Source organism: Chinchilla lanigera, unplaced genomic scaffold (assembly GCF_000276665.1).
Source record: "Chinchilla lanigera isolate Chin_1 unplaced genomic scaffold, ChiLan1.0 scaffold00001, whole genome shotgun sequence".
In the NCBI taxonomy this organism is placed as follows: Eukaryota; Metazoa; Chordata; class Mammalia; order Rodentia; family Chinchillidae; genus Chinchilla; species Chinchilla lanigera.
In genome coordinates this window covers 14256885-14279732 of record NW_004955402.1, presented here as the reverse complement: position 1 = coordinate 14279732, position 22848 = coordinate 14256885, and the positions used below count along the sequence as shown (strand labels likewise).

The window sequence follows — 22848 nt, the reverse complement described above, 5'->3', positions numbered from 1 at the left end:
AGAGTATTTTGATAGCTTTTTCAGATTGTTACAGAACTTCTTTCTCATGCTACAACAAATTTTAACAAGTGGTAGTCTTTTAAAGGTGAATTGTAATGTGGAAAGTGAAATCAGATGAGTTAACTTTTCATGCTTTGATACTTAGAGACTTTTGATTACATCAGACCTCTTCCAGTGAATCTTTTATTTTGCATGACTTTATCATACCATGCAGGTTTTTGGAAAATACTGGTTCACTGTTTTTCAGGTCTTCCAAGTGTTGACATATATCCTTATGCAATATCAAAAGTCAAATAGTAGTCATCTCTTATGATTTATATGTAGACAACCCCCCAAAGCCTCAGGTGTTATGGGTGGGGCTTTGGGGTGGTGATTGGATCATAGGGGCGTCACACTTGTCAGTGTCCAGGATTAGTCCATGAATGACTTTTTAGCTGACCTTCCGCTAAGAGGCAGGAATCACTTTGTATACTTGTCTTGTTTCTCCTAGTAAGTCCAGCATAATCCCAAGCATAACCTAAGCCCTCAGGAATTGGACAAAACATATAACAAACCTAACATACTGAACATCCTTGAGATGAAATAAAATCTAAACTAAAAATTACAGGCATTAATTTCTCACCTTGTTTCCAACTAGCATCCTACTAGGACGCTCTTATAAACTCTTATACGCTTTACCTGCCCTTTTGGATTAGGGCTTTAATATTCCGTGAATAAGATGATGCATCACAACTTACAAGATAAAGACAATACAAAACCCAAAATATTTATTTAAAAATGAAGTCTGACAAAAGTTTAACAACTTATCAATATATAAACAAATACAATTCTATGTTAAATCTAGTATATTTTGAAAGAGCTTTTAACTGACAATGAATATGCAAATTTCACTAAATTACTGATTTTTTAAAATTGGAAATTTTCCCTTAATTAAATTTGGTTATGTGAACAAAAGCAGCACACTGGACAAGCTATAGTTTCAGGCTCATGTGGGATTAGGCCTACTTTCAACAATTACTAGAATCTTCTTTTCAAGAAAGTCCTCACATTAACGTATGTTTGATACTGTGTGATAGACTAGACAGGACCACATATCCGGCATTGTCAAAGCAGCACATACCAGCACTAAACACAACACTGAAAACTTATTTCCTTTAAAACTCCAGTAAGTAATTCCAAGCAGTACAACAAAATACTAAAAGCTCCCAATATTCATCCTAAGGATTAGACAGTTTTCTTTGATTTTTTCTTCTCTGCTTCTTCCTTTTCCTTTTCTAGTTCACTGACTTGTAACTCAATTTCTTTGGCACTAAACATCTGGAGAAAAGGAAAAAAAATTTAAAGCAAATTTTGTTACACCAATATCTAAATGATGACAATATGAAGAAATCTCTTTTATAAATTTATATTTTCTATTCATAACTTTGTTTTATAACTTCAAGTATACAATAAAATGTTTCAAAAGCAACACGCTTGTAATAATCATGGACAAAACCAGACCTCTAACTTTTCTATTATCATTGTATTATACAACAAAGCTGAGTAAAATGTGATACTAAATTATACATCCTGTGTATGCATCTAACTCTCAAAATACTTTAATGCATGGCATATTATTATTCATGAGCAAAGACCACATTATTAAACCCCCACTTTGCCCTATAAGGTGCTTCTCTGATAGGGTTTGAATATGTTCCAGTAGCTCACAGAATACACAAAACAGATGGGAAAAGATGATTTACACTGCGTTTTTGTTTCCTTCACTAAGCAGAAAGTAAAGAGAGCTTTTTCTTCTAAGAATTTGCAAACATAATTTTGATTTGCAATTTTACTGCTCACAACTAGATCCAAGAATATATAATTGATGCTTTAGAACCATTTAACTGAAGATACTTATATAGAGAGATCTAAATTTAATTATCTTAATAATGAAAGAGACAGCAAGAAAACTGATAAAGGAATAAGCAACTTTTTTTTTTCTTTTTTTTTTTTTTCCGTTTTTCTCTGGTACCGGGAACCGAACTCATGACCTTGCGCTTGCCAGGCAGGCGCTTTGCCGGTGAGCTAAATCCCCAGCCCCTAAGCAACTTTATGACAAGTCAAACTTTGAAAGATGATAGGGAAGGAAGAGATTTTAGCAATTTAGTCTACCTATTACCAGTTTTATATATAAGGAAGTTGAGGTTCATAAAACTAATTTATTTGGCCTCAAATTGAAGAGGGTTTAAAAATTAAGACTCTGTCTCCTGATTTAACTCCAGAACTTTTCCATTTCAAAAATAAGATGTATACCAGAAAATCTGTATTTGGAAACAATTTACGTGTATTATCTAATACTATGATGTAAATTTACCCGTCAAGCCTTCACTGTTTCATGGGCTCTGAAAATAAAGTGGGACAATACAGTTCTTGCCTTCTAATAAGGAGTCTACAGCTTAGGAAGGAAATCAGACATGTAATAAATCATTGTGTTAAAATAAAAAGTTGAATAAAGTGGTGTGACATTATTGGGCAAGAGTGAAAGATGCCTTCATAAAAATAGGCCTGGTGTCTGAACATTTTGAAATTAAGGAGGTAGCAAGCTGCTATATGCACATAAGTATACAAGTTCCAGTGGCACAAAACAGTTAATAGTGAAATAGAGTGACCCCTGGTTCCCTTCCACTCCCTCCAATCCCCAGCTGACTCTGTTCCTTCGATATTTACCTTCAAATTTCTGCATTATGCTTTCACTGCCATTTCTGTCTCTATTATGTCTCGGACATCACCTCCTGACTTCCTAGTACCTACATCGTGTGTCTTCCTGACTCCCACTTCACCCCTGGTTTCCAAAACTTTTTGATGAATTATCAATGGTCACTCTGTTTCATTTACTATGCTAAGAGCTTCATAACTCAGCCTATAGCTCTAAGAATTTTCTCTCTATTATTTCTAGGATAATTTTAGTTTTCATACTGATTTTCTTTTTTATTATATATAGAATGGAACTTACACACTGATATTCAGTTATCTTTTATTATCTTTAGATCTTCATGCTTTATTTTCTGTAAGATTTCCTTGGTTTCATTTTTTATTCTCATCTTTTTGCTGAATTTTTCATTCTGGCCATAATAGTCTTATTTTTCAAAAGAGCACTTTGGACTCTCTGAATGTTTCTTTTTAAAAATATTCTCTCTCTCTCTCTCTCTCTCTCTCTCTCTCTCTCTCTCTCTAGTTAGCTATTAATCACAGATTTTAGTTTTGTAAAAGATTTCTTCTGGGTCCTACAATACATGTTATTGCTAGGTTCTTTTTCTGTTTTAGTTTAGTGTTCATAATGCCTGAATATCCTCGGCTAAACTTTCATATTTATGTTTCAGAGTGAGGCACTGTAAAGTGAACTAGAAATTCTGGAGAGAATATAGTGGAGGGAGTCAACTAATGGGCTGTCTACTTGGTTATCATGTGGTGGGGTAAGATATGTCTTCTAACTGGGGAAAATTTAGTTACTTTAGGCTTTTATCTATTACTTTAGGCTTTTTTTAGAAAAAAAAAACTGATATTATGCTATGAATTAAGTGTTTCTTTGCTTTCAGAATTCCTATGTGAAATCTTAACATCCAAAGTGATGGTATTAGGAGGTAAGGCCATTGGGATTTGACATACAGCCTCTCTCTCTCTCTCTCTCTCTCTCTCTCTCTCTTTCTCTCTCTCTCTCTGTCTGTCTGTGTCTATCTATCTATCTATCTATCTATCTATCTATCTATCTATCTATCTCTATCTCTATCTTCCTCCCTCTCTCCCTCCCTCCCTCTCACTCTTTCTCTCTGTCTCCCTGTCTCCATCCTTCCCTCTCTCCCTCCCTCTACAGCCCTATAACCCTCCTGGCTCCTTGTGAAGAAATAAGATGGGCTTTTTCCTGAACCAGGAAGAAAACCATCACTATACCTGATCATGTTGGCATCTAATCATTGACTCTTAGTTTTTGTTTTTGTTTTTTTGTTTTGTTTTGTTTTGTTTTTTATTTTGGTTTTTCTCTGGTACCAGGAACTGAACTCACGACCTTGCGCTTGCCAGGCAGGCGCTTTGCCGCTGAGCTAAATCCCCAGCCCCTGACTCTTAGTTTTGAGAGCTTGAGAAATAAATGTTTAGTTTTTAAACCAATTGATAGTATTTTGTTATAGCAGCCCCAAAACTAAGTAAGTTATTTAGTGTCTCTAGATAAGAAAATAATATGTTCAGAAACAGCATAAACCAGGCCGCAAGGTCTGCTTAGTCATCACTGGCCCCTGGTACAGGAGGGAAGGGGTAGTCAAGCTGGCTCCATGGGATGCAGAGGGAAATCTGAGGGAGGCTTTGCATGGAAGAAACAGAAATCTGTTTCTGCCCTATAACTCTACTCTATCTCATCTCCATGTTTGTCATTTATAACTGGTTCCAGCAAATCCTAGGGGTTTTTTTCCCTGAAATTTGCTTATTATCATTAACCCCTATGTAAGCACAAAAATTTCTTTTAAATTTGCTTTATCAACACTCACCTTCCGATTTTTTGGAGGGGTACTGGGGACTGACCCCAGGGTCTTTGCACTGAGGTATATCCCCAGCCCTTCTTTTGTGTTTTGGGATGGGGTCTCACTAAGTCAGAAGTTTCCCAGGCTGGGCCCAAATTTGCAATCTTTCTGCTTCAGAATCCCGGAGTAGAGTCCCGGCCTAATAGGTGTGGCCACCATACTGGGCATCTGCATCCAATCTCTAAGAATCGTTAACACTGCTCATCCTCCACTTTTTAGGTGGCTTATATATTTTTTCTCTTGTTCTCTTTACATCTTTGACTTAAACTTTTTTCCTCTTTTCTCTGTTTTCTCTTTTCCCACTCTTTTTCTCTGGTCATTATGGAATCCTGGCCTGATGTGAAGGACCAAGTTTTCAAGCCAAGGGTAGTCTTGCCTCTTAGGCCCACCATGCACTAGCTGTGTGACAGTGAATGAACTGTACAGCCTCTTTACACTTCAGTGCCCTTAAAGTTAGAAGAAATACAGTTCACTTAAATTCAATGTACCTGAATTTAAGCAGATACGATACTGTTTATGTCTTATGCACACGGATACAGCAGAACTGACAAGGCTAGGTCTGTAAACTACCCCACCTCTGAAATCAGTTTAAGAACAAGTGCCCCATCATGATAATAGAAGGTTTATACTACTGCATGCATTTATTATTATGTGTTTTCCTAAGTTACTAATGTAATGCTTACTATAACTGTAAGTGGAAAGGCTATTATTCTACAGATAAGGAAACAACAGCATAAAATTCAGTAGTTTTCTTACACTGGGCGGTGGTGGCGCTAGACTTGCACTAGGGTGGCTCTCGTGTTCCACTTTTAATCACTGAACTATGTCCCACACAAGGATTTAACAAAACAATGAATATAACAGAATTTACATTATTTTCATGAGGAATCCATGGAGACAATAACAAAAACAAATCACTTTTCTAAGATACACTAATGAAAATTTTATGAAGAAAAAAAATTATGTCTGGATATATGTTGACACTCCTTGGCAAAACTGGTTTTACCAAACCAGAACTAGATCTGACTCTGAAGACACCTGAAAACCTCCTAGAGGCTACCTTAAGGCTGATTCCCCAAACATCCATTCTATCCTGGATGCTTCGCGTTAGTTAACCCTCAAGCAAAATCCTCCGGAGACTGTTCTGAGGGTGTCTTCAGTCTCCCAGTCAGCAAGCCAGAAGGAGAGGCTTGCATTCCACATTTGGGAAAGCACTCTCCCGCTACAAGAAATTATTCGGGAACTCAGTCTTACAGGAACAGACTGCCATGGGTGAAGCCACAGGTAAGACTGGCAGAGTGGAGCGACAGGAGAAGCACACACACACGGGGACACCACGCGACGTGATATACACGTGCCAGGAGCAGGCTTATACCTTCACTGAGACAGAAAGATTGCTTATGTTTAAGCAGCATGCGTTGGAGGCCTTTTGTTTTTTTAAACTTGTAGATAAAACCATTCACTCTAACCCACTATATGTCCACTTTCCTTCATTTCTTCCTGGGTTCATAGGACCTGGTAACATTTTTCCAGTAAGAATTTTCTATTTCCTGTAAGGCGTATACCCAAAATGTCAATCTGATCTTTAAAGAACCAGTGAGAGGCAATGGAGAAAGAGGGGAGGGTACTTAACGCCACTTCTTACAGGCTCTCCCCTCTTCATGTTTTGGTAGCCTAAGAGTGTAGAAAAAGATAAGTTTTGTAATCATAGTTACAGAAAGTCACACTGTTTGTATAAGATCTACATCCTTTTTTTAAAGAAAGTTTCCCTTTAGAGTAAAAACATACAGCAGCTGCTTTTAGCCATAATTAATGATGCTCAAACTGACCAAACTCGGTGTCCTGTGTATATATATGCACACATATATACAGACATATTATATCTTCTCTCATTTAAAGGTAAAATGAATAACAGTACTATTTAATGAGCAACTACTATATAGTGTACTACTACTGACTTATTACAAAAACCCTTTGAGGTAGTTATTGTTAGCCTCAGTTTTGCACAAGAAAACTAAAGATAACAATACCTTGTTCAACATCATCCTGTACAACAAACAACTCTACGGGCACTTAAAACAAGTTTATTCAACTCTAAACTTACACCCAGTCTACAACTTTAAATCTTTTTCTCTACTCTCTACACAGCCTACCCTGAACTCTCATGTAGAATGACGGTTTACCTTAGCTGCTGGTTCACATGCCATCCACCACTCATTAGAAGGAACACATGCATAATTGCATATGTCTGTGTATGTATGTCCGTCATGTGAGTATGTGTCCACATGATAGAGGTAACTCTGGCTTCAGGAGTTTCAGGGACCCTGTGGTGTTGGTGCATATGTCCCTAAGTCTTTGGCGGCAAGTACGACAACTGAGCCCAGTACCCGTATCTCTGCACTGTGTGATCACACCCTGTTGTTTATGGGTGGCTGCTCATGGGACAGGCCTCACCACCCTGCGCCATTTCTCATATTTGTAGAAATGTTGCTGCATTCTATCCTCACATCCCATCTGTTAGCTAAACAATATAAGGTAGAAAAGTAGCATCTAAACAATGACAACAAAGACCCCAAGTGAACATCCCTCCTGCTCTGGACGGCGCTCATTTTAACACTATTTCTCCTTAAAATATTTTCTTTAAGTGGCATGATGGTGCATTCCTATAATCTCAGCACCTTGGGGTGCTGAGGAAGAGGATAACAAATGCAAGCCTAGCCGGGGCAACTCAGTGACTTAGTGAGACCCTATCACAAAATAAAAAATGAAAAGGGCTGGGGATGTGGCTTTGTACAAAGTTTCTGAATTTACTCCCCCATGCCATAGAAGGAGAGGAGAGGAGAGAGAAAAAGAGAGAGAGAGATTGATTTTCATTAAAACCAATAAAAAGTATATGTACATGATTTGAGTGCTTTAGTACATTCTCAACTACAGAGTACTAATTAGAAACCAGACTCTACACAGTTCTACCTAAAACAACAGCAAACCATTTTAAATGATTGTTGGCCAACCTATATCCTAATATTCTGAGTAGTTAATTTTGTAGTCTGGCAATTTTAATCCTAATGGTAAAAAAAGGCACCCAAATGTTAGATTGGTCACAAAGAAAAGTTATCATGCTTGGGATTAAAATGTAAGTCTGACAGATGCTCAGGGCATTTTCAAGTGAAAAGTAGAGAAAACGGATCAAAATCAGCAGACAGGGGCTGGGGCTTCAGCTCAGTGGTAAAGTGTGTGTTTAGCATGTTCAAGGCCTTCTGTCTGATTCCTACTACCACCAAAAACAAACAAACAAAAAATCAGTCAGAAAGGAGTGCAGACCTCTGATATAAAGAAGGATACAAGCTGGAGGACAAACAATTACATAAAAATGCCAGCTGACTCAAACTGCCTGGAAGCATACCTTGGTTTCAGAAGACCTAAAAGAACAGGAAGAATAATTGCCCTCTATGCGGTGCCAACAATGAATTTCCATGGGGCTATACTACATTGACCCAACAGAAGACTGACTAATTAGGTATGCCTCCTTATAGCAAAATATGCTAAACAAGTAGGCCTATACAGAAATTGCAGCACTTCCAAGTATTCACAAAGAGACAGGGATTGGTAGCTGCCTGAAATAAGCACATACAAATTAGTGTTCATTAACCTACAGAAACAAAAGTCATCATGTTATCAATGAGTATGAATGGATCTCTCATGCTTATAATGAAGATTTACAGGTATCAGTAACATTTCAACTTTTGTAAAAAGATGCCATGTATTCTTTTCTCTCTCGTTAATGACTTACCTTCAAAGGTTGATTTCTTCTTATTATAGCCAGTTCAATGTTCTTCCCACCAGACTGCACAACCTAATGTAGAACAAGCACACATCAGAACTGCTTAAGCCGGCTCAAGGTGTAGCTCAGTGGTAAGTGTGCCTAACATGCACAGAAGATTACTTCTTCAACAAAGTCTGTGTTGAATAAATAAAAGTGGATAAGGAAAGTAACCCATGCTTTTATGAATGTGTCCATCACTTACTTCAAGCAATGCTCTTATTGCTAACTTGATAGCTTCATTGTCATTTGATATAGCATCTTCTGTGTAATTCTTTTCTAGAAATTCTCGAACAGTCTTAGCACTTCGGCCTATTGCATTTGCCTTGAAAAATTAAAAAACACCATAAATGTCACTGTAATGTGAAAGAATGTATGGTTACTAAGTAAAATTAGGATTTTGGACTTAAAATATTTCCTAATAGAATTACAAAGTGGAAATTATTGAACTGAAAACTTAACAAACATTTCAGAAACTTACTTGATTACTATGTGAATAATCTGAGATGGCAACACAAATTTTTTATTTGCACAAATACCAGTGCTTTTTCCTGGTTAATGATTTCTATTAGTTTAAAGACTCCCAAGTCCTGTACAACCGAGAAAGACTGAAAAATTTGAAACTCCAAAAGATGAGAAGAAGAAAGGAGGCACAACTTTCCAAGAATATGAAAAGAGGAGCAGAGAGGAGAAAAGAGGGGAGGGGAGAGGAGGAGAGGAACGGAGAGGAGATCATGTCAAGATAAAAAAATCTATTTACATAAATAGAACTGAGCATTAATTTCTTAGGATGATAAGTAGGTGGTCACCTAAGTATTGATTCATTATCTTTTACTCTGTAAGCAAGAAGGATTTCTAGTCCATTCCCTGTTTTCTTTACTCTTCAGAAATTTTCACCCAATAAAAGAAAGAGGCAAATGGTTTCACACGGTTGCATGGGTACAGGTAGCAGACCATGTTCTTTTCATTCAGACTAAATATCCAAATTACTATAACTGATGTGAGGCAGATAATTCATACAAGGATTGGCCAAAACATATAGTGGATGCTTACATTAAAAAATATATTACAGCAGAAGAGATGTTGCCGTTAATCCCCTACAAAGTAATCCCCCTTGCTTTGAACACACTTATGCCATCTTTTTTGTCACTTTCTGAAACAGTATTAGAAGACCTTTCGTGTCTTTATGAGGTGTGATTAAAAAATATGGTGAATACTGTTGTTAAATGCCATCTAACAGAAAGGCAGGTTCATAAAAGCCTTACGGTTTTTCCTCACTCACCTTCTTCATTGGGTGCAGATATGTGAGACTTCTGCCTCTTCCCTAAAGTCAAAATGACTATGAAAAGAAATATTTTAAAATGATTCAGGAAATTTAGGCTGCCATGCCAGTGCAACTAAAGATATTCCCAAAAAAGGTCTTCTAGAACTGCTTCAATAAGTGGCAAGCATGATGGGATAAGTGTGTTTGAAGTGAGAGGAATTATTTTGAGAGTGATTAATGGCAATGTCTATTTTACTGTAAGATTTTTTTAAAAGCTACTCACTGTATTTTTCAATCACATCTCATATTAACAGAATATTTATGTACCAGGCATTATGCTAATTATTTCAAGTGGGTTAATTCATGGAACCATCATGAAAATGATTAGTCACTATTAGAAACCCCAATTCTGGATGAAGAAATGGAGGCTTGAAAAAGTTAAAGCTGGGTTTCCCAACGTTGTTAACATTTTGGGCCAGGCAATTCTTTGTGGGCTGTTCTGTGAACTGTAAGACATTTGGAAGCCTCTACCAACTAGATTCCCCATCCTACTTTTGAAAATGATGTCTCCAGACACTGGCAAATGGGAAATGTCTCTTAACAGTCCCTATTTGTGAGCTACTGTCTCATGTAATCTTGCTCAAGAGCTGGGCTTTGAAACCATGTGGTCTGGATCAGTAAGCTAAGCACTTAATATGGTACACCTTACTGCCTCATAACCCTCTGCTGTGATGATCCAGACAATGGAAGAACCGGAAGAAAAGCCCATCCTATCACTAGTGGTACCGGGAGGAAAATGTCGCATATAACCATTTAGTATTGTGATTATCATGGGAAAGGGACCTCAAGGATTTTAAGAAGTGGGCATGAAAAGACAGCTTTTGTAGTCATGAGAGTATATTCTCTGGCTAGCAGAAGATTCTTCTTAACATAATATTTTCTATGCTATTAGATTTCAGAGGATGTTATGGCCTGTATCTAGATGTTCCCCCAAAGCCTCATGCAGACATAGGTGAAGCTTTTTCAGAGGTGGCTGGATCTAGATTGTATAATACTGGTATTGATTCATGGTATAGTGCTAGGATCCAGGGCACTAGGATTAAGGATGTGAGTTCTTCCTACCCTAAGTAGCCTGGATAAGATATAAGGGATAGAAAGAGTTGTGGTCGATTCTTGCTTGCTTTGCTACCTTCTGCCCACCATGAACTGTCTCTCTTCTGTGATGCCTGTCTGCTACACCACCCTGCCTTGGAGCCAACTGACTATGGACTGAAACCTCTACAAACTGTGAGCGAAACCTTTGCTCCTTTAACTTTGGGTGTTAGGTATGTTATTTCAGCAATGAGAGAAAAGTAACTAAAATAGAGGATTACAATAGGCAGCTGTGAAACTTGTTAGTAAATTTTGTAGATCTGAAATTTCACTAAAATCAAAAGTAGTCTTCTGCCTGGCATGAATGTGAAGTCCACTTGCCTTGAGGTTGTTTGTTTCTGGTAGCTGATTGCTGCCCAATAAGGAAGCATATAAAGGAATGGTTTATCCAAAAATTTCACCAGGTGTTTAGGTCACCCCCTAAATTCCTGGAGAATTCTCTACTTTCTCTAATTGCTGATGCTGAAATTCTTTAACTCTTACCTAACTACTTTCCTAAAATAGCTGTTCTTGACAAACTCATAATCTCTGCCTCCCATCCCCATCCCCCATCCCAGCCCACTTCAACAAATGATGATAGTTTTGTGGTATTCTTTCTGCCCATCTACTCAGATTGGTAATGGGGTTGTGTGTGTGTGTGTGTGTGTGTGTGTGTGTGTGTGTACTAGTAGCTGCCATCCTCAATATCCATTCTTCCTCTGTGACAGAACTCTAACCAATGCGCTGAAAATGTCATTTCTTAATCTCTGTTACAAATACATGTACATGAACATAAGTCATTGGAGAGAGCCTCTATGAATCAGCTTCTAGAATGCGCACCTGATGGCCGGAGATCTAGCAGATACCTTCAGGGCATGGGGTAAAACTACAAATAGAAGACACAAGGTCTAACATCTCAACACTTCCATTATGTGATAAAAATCAATCCTTGTGTGGTACTGTCAAGGCTTTCCTGCCCAAAAACTTAGCTCACTGATATACCCCTGAGATTAAACCTGTGATGTGATGCCACATATAATTTCAGAAATTCCTGAAACTGCTACCCATGGTTGCAAATGCCTCTAATCCCAGCACTAAAAGGGCAAAGCAAGAGGACTGCAAGTTCCACCTCAACCTGAACAATTAAAGCAAGATCCTGTCTCAAAAAAAAAAAACTTTAAAGAGCAGGAAGTGGGCTCAGTTTGTAGGCTCTGAGTTCAATTCTCACTACCACAAAGAAAGAAAAGAAGGGAGGGAGGGCTTCCTGTAGCTGATGCAAGTGCCAATGGTAGGCAGACCTAAGTTCTTAAACCTCTTTGGGAGATCGTGTGATTAACAAGAATGGCCTCATGTCAGGGAAGTGTGTTTCAGGGGCAGCCTCCATCTCAACTTGGAAAACCTGAAGATTCACCACAGATCCAGAGCTTCTTGTGGGGTCATCTGAGGCCTTCAGACAGATTGGACCTTAGCACAACTGCTCCCTCTGTCTTTCAACATATGCTGATACCAACAGCATTTTCTAATACCATTACTAAAAATAATCTCTATCTAAAAGTCAGATATCTAAAATTTAGATATCTAAAATTTCTATCTTGAAATTTATTTTTTGATTTTTTTTAAATTTTTTTTTTTGGTACTGGGAATTGAACTCAGGACCTTGCACTTGCCAGGCAGGTGCTTATGCCACTGAGCTACATCACCAGCCCATCTATAATGAAATTTAACTTGTAGTAATCTTTCAAAGTCTAGAAATTACTTTTTTCTTTTCTGTCCTCCCCTTCCTGTTGGGGATCAGTTTGCATAAGGGATAAGTTGCTGCCGAGAGTGCTCTGAAGACAGCATAACCCCCCAGCTAGCACAGCTATGGGAGGCAAAGAGACAAGCTCTTACTCCCTATTCCACAGCAATAAACCGCCGACCTTAGAGATCAAGTAGTTCTCTTAATTAGCAAGATTTATTGCCTTTGCTCTAACTTCTCAAGGCCCTGCTCATTTTTGTGAGCTTTTGTCTCAGATGCGCCCTCTACCTCCTGCACCCCTTGAATTGTGAAAGAGTCAATAAATATAAGTGATCCAGAGAAATCCTTGTTTTAGCTCCTAGAGAGTTCTGACTCTGCTGGATTCTCCAAAATCATATTACTTGTTTCTTTTATTTAATCCTTTGCCATAGCTTGTTTTAGGAGGCTGGGGGCTTGGGCCAAGTCCCTGATAACTGGGGCCTGGAACAGGGACCTGAATCCTGAACTGGGACTTTTAAAGCCTGGAAGAGTAAGAACCACTCAGAGTGGGAAAGGTGTGAGACAGAAAAGGACTTCAGAGAAAGTATAATTTTGGGGTCACTTGGAGAAAAGAAGGCGCAAGAAGCCTTCATAAAGAAGATAGGTGAGCACTCCCACTGCAAGTAGCCATGTATTCTTTTATCCTGGAATAAAGCATGGAGCAAATGTATCAGCTGAGGAGCAAAAATACACATAATTGCTCCAAAGCCTGCTTAAATGCTTAGCAGCTCATGTGTCAACAGAAGATTCATTAAAAATGTTATACGAGTAACCAAATGTAATCCATGGTTTCCTCAGGCAGGTGCCATAGATGTTGATAACTGGGAGACAGTTGGAGAAAGTCTTAAACAGGCACATGATAGAGAAAAAATGGTTTCCTCTGAGCGCTTTTCAACTTGGACTTCAGTTCAATCAGTCTTAAATCCATTGTGGAGCTCACAGCCAACAGCTCCTGCTTCAGGCACAGAGAACAACATTGCTCCCAGCAGAGGGTTCCCCCCACAAGGAAGAGCCTGTGTGGGAAAAGCTGACGAGCCAGGCACCAGAGTCTCTACAAAGAAGTCAGTCACCACCACCTGAGGTGTTTGGGGAGGGACCAATTCTAGCTAAAAGGTTGAGGAAAATAAAAACCCACACAAATCAATCTAAACACCTACAGATTCTCAAAGGAGCCAAAAGTGTAATAGGCAGAAACCGCCCTGTCCTGCTCCTCCTATTACCTCTCAGAAACCCTAGGCAGGGGAGGGAGCTGGTTCAGTGGGCACTAGCCAGTGACATGGCAGGACCCATGGAGCTCTGCGACCCACAGATCCTGGAGCTGGGCTGGGACAGGGGACCAGCTCCATCCTGGAGCACACTTTACCACCAGGCAGGGGATGGCAGGGACCTTGTCCCACACAAGAGAAGCGGGTGGCTGTGGGTCTGGCTGCCTCCATGGCCTGGAAACCAAACTGTACCATGCACAGGGCTCCGCTCAGCTGCACACATGGTGCCCTGGCACACACATAGTCACCGCTTTTACATCATCAAGTGGGGACGGCAGCGGCAGGAGGAAAAACTGTGTTGCATAGTAATGTGCCTGCTGTCCTAAACAACACAGGAGCAGGCCCAGACTCCTCATTCACCAGTGGCAGAAATTATTGTGCTTCAATTGACTTTTAGGAATATAAATAAAAATTACAATCAGACCCTCGGAATGGGTGCTGAGGAGCTGGTGGGTGTGGAGCCAGGAGATGGGGCACAGCCCTGGCTGGGGCCAAAGCACCAAGACCAGCTGGAGGTCAGGACCACAGCAACATCTTAAAAGTTTGTCCAGATGTAATATGAACCTTAATTACATTGTATTAAGTCTTTCAGAGAGATCCCACACATGCTGTTAGAAGAGAAAGGTCTAAGTAAGTGAAAGAAGATGTAAAGGTGACTGAGCTGAAGACTAAAGGAGGGGAAAAAAGTATGCAGTTGCCAATATTCTTGAAACAAAGTAAAATATAAAACAAAATATTAATTATAAGCAAAAGGTTTTTATTCTAATTCATATTATAAAAGAGCTCTGTTAATTGACCTACAAAAAGTTCGAATTAGTTTATTTATAATTACAAACTTAAAAATTGTAAGAGTTATAATTTGGCCAAATATATCTGAGCACACTCTGATTTTTTAAACAAATGATCTTATGTGTTTCTTTGTCTGTGTGTCTGTCCAATCTGATACACAATACAAGGAGGGAAAAGAGGCTTGCTGCCCCCCTTTTTTGCTCTTGCTGCTTTTGCTGTCTCGTGCCACCTTAAAGTGCTGCCCCTGTGCCGTGCCACCCTTAGAGCCAGCTGATTATAGACTGAAACTTCCACAAGCTGTAAGCTACATAAACCTTCCCTTGCTTACTTTGGGGTGTTGAGTATTTCGTCTCAGCAACAAAAAAAAGTAACCAAGACATTAGAAAACCCCCTGCATTCTTGGAGCTTAAAGTCTAGGAGGGGAGAGACAGAAAGTAAAAATGAAGTGCTATGTAAAATAAATGTATGTCAGTGAAGAGCAGGAAGGGAAGAAAAGCTTTGGCACTGGCGGCAGTGCCGAAAAGGCTGGGATAGATGGCAGCCAGCAGCCTGGGAGAGGAAAGCTCTAGGAAAGGAAAGGTTGTACAGCGTCAGAGGAGCAGCCCTTGAGGAAGGCATCCGCCTAGCTTTTGAAGAGCAGTGAAGATGCCAAGAGCGAAGGGGGAGCCAGACCACACAAGGCTTCCTAAATAGTGTTAGGGCTTAGTATTTACTATGAGTTACATGGGAGGCAAGAGGGGGTTTTGAACAAAAGGTAATGTCAGAGGCTTAAATTTTAACTGAATTGCCTTCTTGACAATTAGACTGAAAGGCTAAGAAGGGGAGCCTCTGACCTCACTGGATGGGGCTGCTCCTCAGGACTGTGCTAGTATGAAGCAAACTTGAGGGAGCAGCAATGTCTCCCTGCAGAAGAAAAGGAGACTGTCGCTGCCTACTGTGAAAGTGGTTTCAGAGTTTCTTGGTGACTAAGATAAACCACTGCCTCCATCTGGGTTCCTCTGTTTTCCCCTCCTGGCATTTGGAGGTGCTGGGGAACTAGTGCCATTACAAAACTCGTGTTGCTTGCTGTGGTCAGTTTGGTGAGATGGAAGTTGTTCTGATCAACTGAGGCTTTGTCTGTTTTTTAAAAAAGAAAGGTATGAGTACTTTCAGATTGTTTTCTTTTAAAATAATAATAGATTGGTTATCCCAAATGGTTTATGTCTTCCGAATTGGTCTCCAAGAAAGATTGCTCCCATATAGCTTTGCCTCAGGATACCCCAAAGATGTGGTAGGGGGCCTTCTCAAAACAAAATAAAATACAACATGACATAACTAGTTCCTAGATACACATGTATACTTCTAACACTGCTCTATTACACAGACTATACTCAATCAGGCTATAATTTGTTAAAGTATTACCATATAGGAGAGACAAAGACACAAAAATTATAAAAAAGGTGAAACTCCACCATGCTTGGGGCTCAACCTTTAGATGTGAATCCACTGAGTCAGTGCTCATACAAATGAACTCTACTACCTAAAAAGAGCCCTGGTGTCCTCTCTCTCCATGCAAAAGTCCTGCTACATTTCTTGGGAGCTTGTTTGGGATACAGAAATAGTATTTCACCTCCCTCGTCACCAGGATGCAAACCCTGGGACACCAGGAGAGGCAAAGTTGCCTGGCGCCAACAGACCACTTGATCTGTAAGAAACCAGCTCCTCCTAGTATGCTGGGTAGAGGATCCCCGAATGCACAAAGAAACCTGGTGAGACCCAGGAACTAGCTTAGGGAGCATCACCCATCAGATGGGTAAGAGCCCAGGTTCATTTTGGTATACTTGCCCCTAAGAGGCAAATGGGCAGCCTTATTACCTCCTAGGGTTGCCTGAAACCACAATTCTAAGGTGTTGCATGCTACACTGCAGGGTAGAGTCATGGTGTGTTTGTGTGTGAATGAGACAGGGAACAAAAAAGTTCCAACCTGCCCAAAAGGGTTAAAGCAAATGTAGTAGTCTTGATCTGTGGTGCCATGGCAACCTCATATGGATTATGGGCAGTGTCAGACTTTGTTGGGAGTACAACCTGGGCCAGGGATTACTGAGCCTGCTAGGGCTAGAGGCACCTAAAATATCTCCATGAGGAGAGTGGCCAAAGACAGACAAAGTGAGTGTGTGTACCCTCCCTTCCCGCCTTTCCTCTCGTGTGTAAAAGTTGTCTGCTAGCGGGAAGAGATGGGTAAAAAGCAGAATAAACTGACTCCCCTAGAGGATATGTTAACCTTTTAAAAGGGATATGCAGATGACTATGGCATTAAGATAACTGTCAGAAAACTCCAAACACTCTGTAAAATTGATTAGCCATCATTTGGGGTGGGGTGGTCCTCGGAAGGCTCCTTTGATAAAGAACTAGTTAGCCCTGTGTTCAGGGTCATTGTAGAGGATCTGGACCACTCTGATCAATTTCCTGACATTGCTGTTGGGCAAAACTTGATCCTGTCCTGGTCACCTTGGCTAAAAGCCTACATTAAAAAGAACTGCTAAGATATCGGCCACCTCCAAATGTCAGCCAAAGTCAAATAAGCCAGTTCTGTCTAGAGAACCGAAAAAAGTCCCACCTCCCTACTCCCCACTATGTCTACCACTGCCACTGCCACCTGCTGCCCCACTGCAGAGGCCCTACCAGAGCTGGTCAGCCCCCAAATTTTGCTTCTTCCTCAGTGTAGTGTGAGGCTTCCCCAGAGACCCCTCCCACAGTGGCCTCCTCTGAGCTGCCCATTCTGACTCCTTACATTCCTGTGGGCACCCATCAAGAAGACTCCTCCAACAGCCCAACTCTGGCATTGCCAAGACACCATACAGAAGCCGCTCTGAGAAACACAAGGACCCTTTTACTATAATCCACAGAGACAAATCCAGAGAGGTGAACAAGTATTAGTGTACCAACCCTTCACCACCACTGGTCTTAATTTAAAAAATTACACCACTTCATACACAGAAACACCCTAGGCACTGATTAACTCAATGCAGTCATTATCCAGACCCACCAGCCCACATGGACCTGTGATGGTGGGCACATTGGTTTTAATCTAGCCTGGTCGCTGCCAGCAGCTCCTTCTGACCCTATTCAATACTGAAGAGCACTGCTGGATTACTTAGGCTGCCCTCCTATGGTTTTACAAAATGCCCCAGCCAGAATGTTAGACCTCCAGGCTTATGCCTGTGACCATTTCCCAGGAAAAGGTCCCTAGTGGGACCTGAATGCAGAAGGGAAACTCACCCTGATCAAATGGTACCAAGAAGTCACTGTAAATGGTTTAAAGGCGGGAGGACAAAGGGCCATGAACACGAGGAAGAACTCAGAGGTACTCCAGGGGCCAAAAAATGCCCAAGTGAGTACAACAAGAGGCTCTGTAAAGCATTACGTCTACATCCCTTTGACCCCAAAGTGGCTAAAATCCAACAAATGGTAAATGTGGCCTTTGTCAGCCTACCTCAGGGAGATATCTGGCATAAGCTACAGAAGCTAGAGGGTCTTGCTGAAATAAACGCCGGCCAGCTGACAGAGGTTGCCACAAGGCTGTTTGTCAACCGAGACTGGGAGGTCTGATGAAAAGGTCAGAAGATTGAAAGTAAAGGCAGGCTTGCCGGCAGCTGCCCTGACAAAATGATCACGACACCCCTGAGAGGACACACCCGGGGCGAATGGCAAAGCCAACAGAGAAGCCCGTGGGAAAGCCAATGAGAGGGGCCACCCTGCCCAGCGACCAGGCTAGATTAAAACCAATGTGCCCACCATCACAGGTGCAGACACTAGAAAAATAAATGCCCCTCCTGGCTAAAAAAATCTCCCCTTCCCCCAAACAAGAAGACAGAGGTCAAAATTCCAAGGCCAATATCAGCCAGCTCAGAGGCCACATGGGGTGCCAAAGATGATTTTATAAGACTGGCCACCATGAGAAAATATAAAAAGACTAAAACACACTGGGTTCTATTATGTTAGGCCACCAAGAGCCTATAGTGCAATTCAATGTGGGGGGCTGGCCCATTAACTTCACGGTAGACACTAAGGCAGAGCATTGTGTGGTGACCCAACCCACGGGCCCCCTCTCACAGAGACAAGCCACTATCGTGGGGTCATGGGGATCCAAACATGCCACCCTTCCCCACTGCCCCGAAGATGCACTGTAGCTGGCCATGAAGTCATTCACAAATTCCTGTACTGGGGCTGGGAATATAGCTCAGCGGCACAGCGCCTGCCTGGTAAGGGCAAGGTCATTGAGTTTGATTCCCGGTACCAGAAAAAAGAAAAAAAGAAAAAAACAAAAAACAAATTCCTATACTTACTCGACTATCCTGTAGTTTTAATGGGTCAAGATCTGTTACAGGCCCAAATAACTTTCAACCCCCACAGACAGGCTGCCCTGACTGCATAAACCAAAAACAAAAATCATGACTCTTAGACTCCCACCCCACAAAAATGCTGCCTCTGCAATCTCACAGAGATACCACAGCAGGGACCTGACCCTTCCTTCAAAATACCTGGGATATGAACTAAAGACAGTCCACCCAGATTAGCCCAGAATATATCTCCAATAATTACAAAATTTAAGCCAGGGAACACACCAATTCATCAAAAACAGTACTTCATCCTTCACAAGGCACACATTGGGATCCAAAAGCACCTAGACAGGCTTCTAAATTACGGGATCCTTCAACCTTGCCTATCTCCTTAAAACACACCTGTTTTGGTTGATACATTGTGTCAACTTGGGGAGTCTAGAGGCTTGGCTAAGTGACTTAGCAGTTCTGCATCTTGGGGTGAAAAGGACCTGCATTTACCCTTCTGGGATGTTGTTTATTGTGTTAATTTGAGAAGTTAGAAGGTTAACTATCTAACTCAGAAGGGGTCCAGGGTGCTTACTTTGTATTCATCCTGAGCCTGTGCAAGAGGCAGGCTCGCAGAGGGTGTGGGTGTAGAAGACAACCCCCACCTCCCCAGAGCCGGTAGACTGCATAAGAAAAGGAATTGAGGAAGGACTGGCTGCAGGTTCGGAGGAGCTCCAGTCTTTGCCTTAAGCTTGGTCATCTCCTGGCTTCTGGTGCAGACTGTTGGGCTTCCGTCTGGGACTCTTCAGCCTTCTGGTGTTGGCTCTCCGGCCTTCATCGTAGATTCTTCAGCATTCCGTCACAGACCCATCAGCCTTTTGATACGCACTTGCAGGGACACTGCAGTGAGCTCCAGGCCCAGGGCTGGGCTCTTCAATCTCCAGTGTGCAGACACCCTCTGCACGCTTCCTCATCCAACTCTGTAGCTGACCATTGTAAGCCAAACTTGTAATTTCTTGTACATTTGTTTATCTTGTATTATATCTGTTCCTCTAGTAAACCCTGACTGATACAACACTCTCCTGACTGTCCAAAAGCTGGACACAAGTGACTATCAGCCAATTTCGGATTTGTGAGCAATAAACCAGGCCACTACCCCTGGCTGTTCCAAACCCCTACACTCTTGGGTCTCATCCCCGCGAAAGCTTTCTTTATATGTTTGGACCTCAAAGATGCCTTCTTCCACATCCACCTGGCCCCACACAGCCAGTCAACTTTTGACTTCCAGTAAAAATATCCAAAAAATGGCAACAAAGGCCAACTGACTTAGATAAGGCTTCTCCAAGAGTTGATAATTCCCTGGCTATCTTCAAAGTGACCCTGGCTACTAATCTGAAAGCCTTCCCAGTGGACCAACATAGCTGTGTCCTGCTTCAGTATGTAGATGACCTGCTGCTGGCCAAAAGGTCTTGAGAAGATTATATTAAAAAAAAAAAAAAAACCTCAACAGTTTCTTAATCTCTTGTGGGAGGTCAGCTACAAGATCTCCAGGAAAAAGGCCCAAATGTGCCAAGAGAAGGTCAATACCTCAGTTTGATTTGTCACAAGGACAGTGCCAACTCAGATTGGACAGCAAATAGTGTGCTCAATTTCATTTCCAACAACTCAATGCCAGGTCTGGGAATTCCTCAGGAGCTGCAGGTTTCTATAAAATCTAGATACCTAAGTTCTCAGTCCTGGCAAAAACGCTTTATAAAGCCACAAAGGGGAAAAAAATGAGAGCCTCTACTGTGAGAATAAACACAACAAAAAGCCTTTACAGAGATTAAGCAGGCCCTCACCAGTGCACCAGGCCTGAGATTTCTGGATAGAACTAAGCCTTTCTTGTTGTAGGTCCATGAGCATATCGGCATAGCAGTGGGTGTCTTAACCTAGGTGCTGGGGTCACGACATTGGCTGATAGCATGACTCTCCAAGCAACTCAACTTTGTCCCTTAGGGCTAGCCACTCTGTTTGTGAGCACTTACAACTACAGCCCTCTTCATGACAGAGGCCAACAAACTGACTTGAAGACAAAAATTAACAGTCTGAGTACCTCACTCAGTACTGACATTAATAAAATACGAGGGACAATACTGGCTGACTAATGCCCAGATAATCAGGTATAAAGAGATGCTATTTAAAAATCCACATATTCACCTAAAAATAGTGCAGACCCTAAACCCAGCAACCCTACTATGGACTGTTGGGCCAGGCCAGCCAGAGCATAACTGCATTGAGGTCATAGATTTGGTGTTCTCATGCCAGAAAAAAATCCTAGACACCTACAGACACAATAAGACCACCTATTCTATTTGCCAACAAAAGAGTCAATACACTTGTTTTGACCCACAATAATACCCAACTAAAAAATGGTTAGAGGTCTGATATTACCAAGAAAAGGAACAATTAATCAATAAAACCTAGGTTACTAATCCCCATCTGTCAGCATCAGGGGTTTTTGATGAGTGTATAGCATTAATAAAAAACATTCATTGGTCAAAAATTATAGAGGTCTATCATAAAAACAAAAACACATGCTCAAATGTCCGTATATCTATCTATCTATCTATCTATCTATCTATCAATCAATCAATCTATCTATCCCTGACACCAATCCACATGTATGGTGACTGGTAGGCTTACTGCCCCTATTAGAGCTGTGTCTCATATACCACTTAAAAAGATAAAGGTAAGGTGAAACCCTTCAAAAAAGGGGCTGCCACCTCCAGCTATAAATTAAGTCTGTAACCACATTAATTTACTATCTTTAATGCAAGAGACCCAAAATTTAAAAATGGCCTCAATATATATTTGCACAAAAACCGTGTTCCAAGCCTCAATTCTTGAGGGTTCTTGTTCATTTTATCAAAAAAAAAAAAAAAAATTAAAAATTAGTCCCCCTCCCATTTCAGTCACAACCAAAAACTTGTTTCTAGCCCTAGCAAAGACTATAGCCCAGACCCTAAAGACTTTTTTGCTATATATATAAAGAAACTAACAATGACCATGAAAGGCTAAAAACTAAATCCTTGCAAACCCTACAGTAAAACAAAATACCCTAGTCCTACTACAAAAGTTTGGTTCTTCAAAACCACAGTTCCAAAAAAAAAAAAAAAACTATCTTGCTCTTAAAAAAAAAGATTTATCATCCCTGTTAAAAGCCTAATGTGCCTAAACCAAAGATTTTATAACTCAACTGCCCAGAAAACCCAATGATGGGAGTCCGCAAATCACCTTGAGCCAAATACTCCTTGTCCAACTTCTCTCATCTTATTTTAGGAGGCCTAAAATAATGTTGACACAGATATCAACTGAAGAGGCCCAGGAGGGTTACATTAGATATACAAAAAAGCCTATACTCTACTCCCCACAACTGGTCAGGGTCTTGCGTGTTAGGGAAAATCTGTTCATCTTTCCTCCTATCCCCCTTGCTAAAAGAAAAACATCTGAGAGTCCAGGTGTATAGAGACAAAGAGGCCCCCCAAAATGAAAAACCCCTAACACTTATTCATGAGTAAAAAAGAAAAACCTATTGAAAATCAGAATAGATGGACTTTACCTTAATCTGATAAAAGCCATCTATGACAAACCAACAGCCAACATCATACCATCACCACTCCTATTCAACACACTTCTGGAAATATTAGCTAGAGAAATAAGACAAGAGAGAGAAATAAAAAGAATAAGGATAGAAAAGGAAGTAGGAAAATTATCATTATTTGCAGATGACACGATACTCTACAGGGGAGAACCCAAAAACTCCACCAAAAGACTCCTAGAATTAATTAAAAAATTCAGTAGCATAGATTGATACAAAGTTAACACTCAAAAATCAATAGCATTCCTATATAAAAGCAACAAACACACTGAGGGAGAAAATAGGGAAACTACATATTCCACAAT

The 22848-nt window shown here is 40.7% G+C and overlaps 1 protein-coding gene across 1 annotated transcript in view; it reads right to left on the bottom strand.

The window, feature by feature from the left end:
- Window positions 1-745: 745 nt before the first annotated feature.
- The window catches only part of Psma8 (proteasome subunit alpha 8), a 48869-nt gene continuing 26766 nt past the window's right edge, over window positions 746-22848 (bottom strand). The window contains exons 5-7 of the mRNA XM_005372729.2: window positions 8576-8695; window positions 8341-8403; window positions 746-1317 (exon numbers count right to left, since the gene is read on the bottom strand). Of these exons, the coding sequence (XP_005372786.1) occupies window positions 1225-1317; window positions 8341-8403; window positions 8576-8695 (276 nt within the window). The 3' untranslated portion in view covers window positions 746-1224. The remainder of the gene's footprint in view (window positions 1318-8340; window positions 8404-8575; window positions 8696-22848) is intronic.